The 9,467-nt window shown below is 33.4% G+C and overlaps 1 protein-coding gene across 1 annotated transcript; it reads left to right on the top strand.

Moving 5' to 3' along the window:
* LOC108910194 (UDP-glucuronosyltransferase 2B2-like) lies at positions 1 to 7,912 on the top strand. The gene is made up of 5 exons (XM_018714734.1): positions 1 to 240; positions 1,831 to 2,444; positions 6,922 to 7,141; positions 7,203 to 7,422; positions 7,477 to 7,912. Exons 1-5 carry the CDS (start codon positions 21 to 23, stop codon positions 7,754 to 7,756), a joined length of 1,554 nt encoding a protein of 517 aa, XP_018570250.1. The 5' UTR covers positions 1 to 20; the 3' UTR covers positions 7,757 to 7,912.
* Positions 7,913 to 9,467: the final 1,555 nt, after the last annotated feature.

The following is a 9,467-nucleotide window of genomic DNA, read 5'->3' as shown; positions in this document are numbered from 1 at the left end:
TGTCACTCCTAGTGTCCGTGATGGTTTTAACGATATTACTGATATTCTCAATTGCTCTGGTGAGGAGCGCGTTTAGTTCGAATATTTTGATAGCATGTTCAATACCGTCGCCAAGTCACCAAATTTGGAATTATGCCTTTGCGGAGGGCCTAATGGAAAAAGGCCACAACATAACCATGGCAGGGCCAGATGCCCATATGCACAAACCGTCCGATAGGTACCATCCCATTGTTTTCGAAGGTGAGGCACTTTTTTAGAGATAAAAATGCGTGCATTTAAAAATAAAGGTAAAATTTCCTATGTGATTTTCAAAAATTCAGTACTATTGGAATTACACAGGGTGTTTCTCTTTTTCCAGTCATAACTTTGTTCCTTTGGTAAACACCACGTTTTCAAAATACAGGGTGTATAATTTTTGAAAATACAGCTTTCTTTTCTTTATTATTTACTAAACATATTTTTTGTTCAAATTTGGTTCACAGGAATCATAATAAAAGGCTAATATTTTGGCGGGAAAATTACTTTTGTGGTAAAAGTAGTAGCGCAACTAAGTGATTTTGTTCGCATTTGTACTCCATGAACTTCTACACCAATGATGAAAAGTATTTTTTCGGTAAAAATGTGAATACTTTAATAACTTTTCCGAAAAAAATATTCCCGGTAGGGGCGGTAGGTAATAACGATTAGAATACCCTAATTTTCAGATGTTTTCTAACTTGTTTAAAATATCTGCCTACCCAATGTTACTAGGTGTATTTTTTTGCAGAAAATAAATCGAAATTTTAATATATGCATTATTTCCTATTTTTTCCCCAGTTTCTTGTGTGGTCCAGGGATATGCAATTAAGTGGATTTTATTTTTTTTTCTCCAAAAACTAATCGATATGAAAAATATTCGAGTTGTATTTTTAGTTGGTTAATCCAATTAAATATAAAAATTACAAAAACGTCAGTAGCTTACATTTTTTTATCAAAAATATTAGTTAAGGTACCGGGACTCAACTGGACTTAATAAATCTAATCTAGTTAGGGTTAAATTAGCCCCTTAACACTACAAATAACACTGCCAAATTACAACAAAATTGGGTAAAGGATATTCAAGATATTTACGAACTAGCAATTTTTTTACAAAAAAAAAACACCTTGTATCTTCAAAACGAAGCATTTGCGGACCAATATGAACTTCTGTCTTAAAATCACTCAAATAATCATCTGTAGAATTTATTGTACTTAATTAACACCCTGTATATCGAGTTTTATTTAAGCCTCAACCAATTTTGTATTGTTTAAAAAAATGTTATTTGGGCAAAGCATATTTATCACCTTGCAACTTTTTTACTAAATTCATTTTCATAGGAAAGTCTTACTTCAAATTAATAGTTAAACTAAATTTTATGTATTTAAAGATGAATTAGCAAATTTTATTACAAATTAATCAAACAAATTAAAGCTAATTTGGTAGATTTAATTATGAACTGTAATCAAAGATTAGTCAAATTTTAATGTTTTATAATGTACAAAAAACTTACTTATTGCTTTATTTAGTTATAATAAATAAATAAGTGTTTTGAAATCCCTGACCCTAAATGTGATTTTTTTCTCGCAAACGTTTAATGTTATCGATATGGAATAAGAGAATACTGTTTGGAAAATTTATGATGCCAATCTTTAATATATGGTTAATGAATCTTTTTTAATACTGCAAATATACAAAATATGATCAATTTCCTATTCTTGCAAAACCATTGTTTTTGCATTTAGTAATATAAAGGTTAAACTACTACTATTCAGGAACTTTTTTTATTTTCTATAAAAATCATTCTGTTGCAGATATCGTAGTGAAGTTAATGGCATCGAAGAAGTTTGACTTCGAAGGCAGCACAGATCAAAGCGCCTTCCAATCGCTGATAGCATTGTATAACTACGAATACCTCTCTTGCAAGTTCTTGTACGAGTCAGACGGCTTCAAACAGATCCTAAATTACCCTAAAGATTACAAATTTGATCTCATCATCGTAGACATGACAGTGGGTCCCTGCTTGCATCCTCTTATTCAAAGGTTCAACTATCCTCCAACAATTGGAACCACAGCTTTTCTCTTGCCTCCAGATCTTTCCTTTTCCTTCGGCAATTACTTACCCCAGTCTTACCTGCCTCACTACCACTTGAGCTATTTTCAAAATATGACTTTTTCTGAACGCGTCATGAACTTCGTCGTGGCTAATTTTGAACTTGCTGTTAAGTACGTGTACGAAGCAAACCAGATTCAGAAATTAGCCTATAAGGCCTTTGGCGAAGGCATGGAGTCGGTGAGAGATTTAGAAAAGCACATTTCTCTGCTTCTGTGCAACTTGTCTCCTGCATTTCACTATCCACAGCCAATCACACCGAATATTATACCGGTGGGAGGGCTTCACGCTAGACCAGCTGGAAAGTTACCTCAGGTAAGAAAAAAGAGTTACACTTTGGCGGTTGTATTAGATTTCTTTTCTTACAAAAAGTAAGCTCTAACCATCTGAACTCTTTCTTGATTCCGATATATATGTTTTCTCATAATTACAGGGTGCATGCTTTTTATTAAAACCATATAATTTTATAAAAAAGTAGAACCGTTTTAAGATTGCCATTACGTCACGAGTGCGTCCTAATATCAAAGACAGTCGTTGCGGGGTGAATTAATTATTTGTTATACGCCAGAAAGAGATACAATGATGGCTAGCGTATTTAAAACAGAGTTGAGTCAGATTAAAATTTTAACAGTTGTTTTGATCGCATCTCAGTACCCAACTGTTGGATATATTCTGAGCGTTGAAATATCGATTTTTTTGCATATTTTCGTATCCAGTAACACCAGTATTAAAATTTGCGAGATATCCAAATTTGGGAATTGTCAAGATGACATTTCATTTATAAGCAAACAGTGACTAATTTGACTAGGATTTTTCGTCTTAGTTCATACGAATATTACTTGTGACGCAATGGAAAAGATACAGCGGTTTTAGTATAACTCTTATATACCAGGGCGGATCTGTCGAAATATCCCACTTCTCAGTACAGCTCACATAATAGTTTTCGCAAAATAATTTTCTGAAAAAAAAAAAAAAATGAAAAGTTAAATAAATTCCGTTTATTGGTTCTCGAGATATAAGCGGTCAAAGTTTATCGGCATTTACCATTAATTTATAAACAATTTAGCAATAATCTTTGATCCGGTGGTTTCGCTTTTCCGAGTTCTAAGGTGGAAAAAATTTTCATATCCATAAGTTGATAGATATATCAACATAGATAAATCATCGGAAAATGTCTCAAAACACGAAAAGTGGGGGAGGGGGCTTTCGCCCCGAGATTGAATTCGGTGGTTCAAAATGCGAAGGTACGAAAAAAATTGCATTATCTTAGCTACTGATAGATCAATTTCGTTTTTTTTTTTAATCTGATGTCTCGCGAGCCAAGGAATTCGAACATCGTAATGCCAACTGTCTAATTTGCACATATTTTGTTATAGGTAAAGTTATGTATTTATGCATTAACTATACTGTATATTTTACCCTATGCTATTATATTTTTTCAATGAAAGAATTTGTTTACGTATACAGGCTGTCCGGAAATATCGTTCGAATAATTCTAGCCATCTGAATTTTGGCATATGAATTGCCTTTAATAGTAGGTACTTTTCAGTATTTTTACTAAATTATTATTTTAATCAGGGGCGTAGCGACAGGGGAGGCCTCGATTTAATTTGTTCACATTTTATTAAACGTCATATTTTTGCAGTTTTCTTTAGAAATTCTGATTCCGCGGTATAAATGACATAAAAAAGGTATTCTTGTAGAAAACCTGTCAGGTATTGTTAAATAGTGATAAAAAAGAAACGGTAAATGGAAAACAGATTTATAATTAAAAAAAAAACAGGGAACAATACAGAAACAAATAATACTAGTGACTTATTATTAAACCTGAATGTTACTTCTTTAGTTACAGCAAGTGTTGGAAGTGATGTCCATTCATTTCAATGCAACTGGCTAAACGATTTCTCATTGAACGTTTAACTCGTTGAAAAACACCTTGCATATTCCGTATTTCTTGGCAACAATGAATGACTCTTTGTTCCAGTTGTTGTACACTGTCAACAGGCACTGAATAAACTAAGTGTTTTAAATAACCCCATAGAAAATAGTCTAACGGATTAAGATCCGGCGAACGGGGAGGCCAAGCTACGGGTCCACCTCGTCCAATCCACCGATCTGGATAAGTCTGATTTAGATATTGTCGAACTAATAAACTGAAGTGGGCTGGAGCCCCATCGTGCATAAAAAATGTTTCTAATCTTAATCCATAAGGCAAATCTTCGAGCAAAACTGGTAAAGTGTTTTGTAGAAAATGTAAGTATGCGGGCCCATCTAAACGATGCGGCATAACATATGGTCCTAGTAACCTATTTCCTATAATACCTGCCCAAACATTAATGGAAAACTTATCTTGGAATCGAGCTTCGAAAATCGCGTGAGGATTTTCATCTGACCAAATATGATTGTTATGAAAATTTACCACTCCTTCACGCGTAAATCCTGCCTCGTCTGTAAACAAGACTTTATCGAGGAAATGACGGTCCTGATGGCATTTCATCTGCATCCACTGACAAAACTCCACTCTAGGCAAAAAATCCCGAGGTTTTAGCGCTTGAATTCTTTGCAAATGGTATGGATACAAAAGTTCCTCGTGTAAAATTTCCCATACAACACTTTTGGGAATATTCGTTTGTACTGAAATTCTTCTGGTGCTACTACCTGGATTAGCTTCAATCTGTTGTAGAACAATTTCCTCTGTCTGCGCCGTTCGGGTAGTACGGTTTCGTCCACAATCTCTCTTATTTGGCGTAAAATTACCAGTTTCTCTTAATCTCTGATGTAAACTGCTGAACAGTTTATCAGAAGGAAGCTGGCGATTTGGAAAAGTTTCTTGGTACAACCTCCGAGCTTCCAAAGCACAACCGTTTGCTTTGCCATACATGAAGTGCATGTCGGCCATTTCAGCAAAAGAGTATTCCGGCATTTTTTGAAAGACGAGAACAATGATTTTTTTCAATTACACTGTTATTAACACAATAATAATCGAATAAACTTTATTTTTAAACCTTATGTCAAATTCGTTTACCGTAACTACAGTAATTTGACCTTTTTCCATTTTCAACTTAGCACCGACATAAGCCTACTTTGATGTAGAAATTTTTATTATTGGGCGACCATGCATGCACTATTTTCTTTGGAGAGTATTTTCTCGAAAACGGCTAGCCTGACAGGTTTTCTACAAGAATACCTTTTTTATGTCATTTATACCGCGGAATCAGAATTTCTAAAGAAAACTGCAAAAATATGACGTTTAATAAAAATGTGAACAAATTAAATCGAGGCCTCCCCTGTCGGTACGCCCCTGATTAAAATAATAATTTAGTAAAAACACTGAAAAGTACCTACTATTAAAGGCAATTCATATGCCAAAATTCAGATGGCTATCTGAAACGGTTCCAGAGATATAAAATAAAACCTATATCCCGGTGCAATCTTTGAATCGCCATAGCAACCTTATGACGCATTTGCGGACCTATGTTCATATGAACTTTTCTTTATAGTTTAACATGTAGAATCACCCCTAGAATTATTCGAACGGTATTTCCGGACACCCTGTATATTTCAGCACTCTGAATATGATTATATTTAGTTATAATTATTACAATTATTTAAATAATTTTTGTTTAAACAAATTAAAAAAGAAAATTATTTGGAAATTAATTTTTTTGTTAAATACTGATAAAATTAAGAAAAAATAGTACTTTAAAATTATAATTTAAAAAAAATAAATTGCAAATTGATAAATGTAATCTAATTGTTTAAAAATAAAAAAAAGGGTATTAAGTTTAAAAATTTACTGTGGCCGTCCTAATCAACCAATTTCAGTTTTTCTAAAACCATTTAAAAGGTTCAGCGGTCTTTTCTATGTGAAGAAATTTTCAAGTATCTAGATGCTTTATTTGAGACTGCAACATTTGGAAAATTCGAAAAAAATTTTTCAGTATTTTTTTCAGAAATTTATTTTGCGAAAACTATAGAACCGATTTTAATGAAATTTGATATGTTGTTTTATTATACTATAAAGTTTTTTTTACCAAAATTTGAATGCCCTCGGAGCAATTAAAATATTTTTAAAAAATTATCCAAAACACTTGATTTTTTTCATCAATTATTGCTATTTTGCAACATCGGTAATAAATGTAAATATTTTTAACTTTCAGTACATTGTGCAAAATTCAATTCTAAAACTTTTTTTCCTCTTCAATATTCTTCCAAAATGCGTAAGTTCCAAGTAAAAGAATAGGTATTTTTTAAATTCTTTTAAACATTTTTGCAATTTTGAAAATGTTCCAGGCTTCGCCCAGATCTAGGGATCTACACTTTTATTATGTGAGTTGTACTGAAGGTAATCCAGAAAAAAATTGCTTGCCCCCTCTCACATCCACCTCAAAACAGATCCGCCCCGGTCTATTAACCTGTTTTAACTTTCCTAAATGCGTTCCTGTGCTCTTTTTGAACAGCCGTGGCTATGTGCATTTGTTTTCTTTGTTGTAGTCTGAGGTCATTCACATTGAGATTCACAAACTAAATACAGTGCTTTAAAGAAATAGTAACCAATACTTTTTATTAAAAACGAAATAAAAGAATAAACATTTTATTTCAGTTAAGCTTCTGAAAAACTGCTGTTAAAAGAATATTATTATTTGGATAGACCTAGAATTTATAGCCAGATTCTTTTTCTGAATTTTGTACTACAACAATTATTATTGTAGTAAATAGCACTTTATTTATTCAACCTTTGGAGGCGTAAATAATTTGCACGAAAGAGTGTGATTATTACTGAATATTTCAGGATATCCAAGAAATCATGGATAAATCTACAAATGGGGTTATTATAATGGCTCTAGGAACGAACGTAAGGTCAGACAAACTACGAAAATTAAAAGTAGAAGCCATTTTAGGCGCTTTAAGTAAATTGAAACAAACAGTGTTGTGGAAGTTCGAAAGTGACTTTGATAACTTACCAAAGAATGTTATTATTAGAAAATTCCTGCCGCAGAACGATATTTTAGGTAAGGAAAAATATCGACAGCGTCGTTAAAACTTTCTTCAAATATATTTTGCTTTTTTTAGCGCACCCAAACACGAAATTGTTTATTAGTCACGGAGGCGGTTTGAGCACGTTGGAAACCGCTTACCACGGAGTGCCAATCCTCGGAATACCATTTTTTATCGACCAGTTTATGTTAACGAACGCCATGGTGGAGAAGGGAGTAGGTCTTAAACTAGAACTTTCTGATGTCACGACGGAAAGTTTGTTGAATGCCATAAACGAACTACTACAGAATAAAAAGTAAGTACAAAACAGCCGAAGCTTTATATTTTAATTATCCCTGATTATTTCCAGATACTCTCGAAACATCAAAGAAATCTCGTATCGAATGAAAGACCAGTTGTCGACTCCCTTGCAGACGGCTGTGTTTTGGGCAGAATACGCCATCCGTCACAACGGCTCTCATCACTTAAGCCCCAAATCGAGACACTTGCCTCTCTTCGTATCTACCTCAGCTGATGTCATCTTATTTTTATTACTGATATTTGCGCTCTCGCTCGGCGTACTGGTTTTTTCGGTTCGGTTTTTATATAAATTTCTTTATAGCAAACCTGGAAAAGAAAAATTAAACTAACAATAAGATAAAAAAGATGTATGCCGCAAGTTACTGGTATACTTTTAGTAGTATATTAAAGTACCTAATGAGGGTATAGTTAAATTTATACAGGGTTTGGCTGATTGAGTAATCATAAATGAACAAAAAAGTTGTATATTACAAGAGCGGTAAGATTAACAGTTTTCAAAATACAACGAGTATTAATATTGGAGAGTTTCGTCACAACGTGACAACAGCGCTTAACCTAACGCTACACAGCTGGTGTGCACGCAATAGACTTGTCCTATGGAAAAAATGTAAACAACTATTATTGTGAAACATTTAGTAAATTTCAAGACAATTGTTTTCCAGTTTTTAAATAAATAAAATAATGTGTATCGATTTTGTAGTAAGAAGATAGTGCTTAAATTTTAGCTCGAATTTTAGTAATTAAGAATCTCTTAAAACAAGAACTTTACTTTTAATCAAATTATGAATTTGAAAAGTATGTACTTAATTAAAGTACCCAAAGATTCACGTCGTCCAAATAATCAGACGTATTAAAAATAATTTAGGTACTTACCAAAAAGCAAAATTCAGTAATTTTCAAACGCACAAGTACAAAACAAACTACAGCATATGCTTAAAATGTCCACCACCATTTTCGATGCACTCACGACACCTTCGAATCCAATTTTCGCGCACTCGCTGGAAAACACCTGAACAAAAGGAAATAGTGGTCGCAAAAAACACTCGGACACGGTCCAATTCCAGATACCAACTGATTTGCGTATTGCTGGACAGCTTAGTATCTAGTGTTATCCGCCGCGCCGTTGTCACTTTGCCCGATATGAATTTTATCTAATTTTAAATATATTACAACGCTAATTACACAGGCCTACAAAATTTTACGAAAGTCCAGAACCAGAGACCGGATTTAGTGTACCCGAAGGATTTTGGTACGCTGATTACGAATCCGAGCTCAGAATTGGTCCATCACCCTAAGTTTTCGAGATATTCTAACTAAAAGTGCAAAAATCGCGGTTTTTCGCTATATTCGGGGTCAGATTACAACGTGAATTTTTTTTTCTAAAATCGCATTAAACCATCTCAAAGTACCACTCTTACCCTTCTAAGCGCACTTCGATTATTTGGAAATCTTTTTTTTTCCATAGAGATATGATAGATTGAAGTTTAGTACTTCAGCGATTTCGTTACAACATGGAAATAAACAAAATTTATCCAAAAATGAGATATAAAGTACTTATATGTTTCTTGAGTCGCTGTTTTTGAAAACACTGGCGGACTTGCTCCATAACCTCAATATTTCAAGATTTTCCAACCTAAAATTGAGTACTATATGAAACAGATACTGATGTATACATGCTGTTACATTCGGATGCTAAGCTCACTTTTAGGTTAGAATATCTCGAGAACCTAGGGTGATGGACCAATTCTGAGCTCGGAATCGTAATCAGCGCACCAAAATCCTTCGGGTACACTAGTTCCGGTTTCTGGTTCTGAAAATTGTCGGCCTGTGTTATTTTTTAGATTAAAAAAGTTCAAAAAAGTGATAAACATATGTATTCTATGGTATTCTATGCACGCATTTACGTTAATATTCCTTAATTAATTGAATTTTTGTACATCATGTTGGAGATTTTGAGAATTTTTTTCTCGAAAATGGTTGAGTTTAGAACCCATGTCATATAAGGTTTTTTTGTTTATTTTAATGTACCTATTCTATGGT

This window comes from Anoplophora glabripennis, unplaced genomic scaffold (genome assembly GCF_000390285.2).
Source record: "Anoplophora glabripennis isolate ALB-LARVAE unplaced genomic scaffold, Agla_2.0 scaffold322, whole genome shotgun sequence".
Classification (NCBI taxonomy): Eukaryota; Metazoa; Arthropoda; class Insecta; order Coleoptera; family Cerambycidae; genus Anoplophora; species Anoplophora glabripennis.
This window is presented reverse-complemented; position numbering and strand designations above follow the sequence as displayed.

Excerpts from the sequence above, each read along its gene's own strand:
- LOC108910194 (XM_018714734.1), top strand. The coding sequence starts at position 21 with ATGGTTTTAACGATATTACTGATATTCTCAATTGCTCTGGTGAGGAGC. Across the intron at positions 241-1,830 it reads CCATCCCATTGTTTTCGAAG|ATATCGTAGTGAAGTTAATG; the intron begins GTGAGGCACTTT and ends ATTCTGTTGCAG. Across the intron at positions 7,142-7,202 it reads GCCGCAGAACGATATTTTAG|CGCACCCAAACACGAAATTG; the intron begins GTAAGGAAAAAT and ends TGCTTTTTTTAG.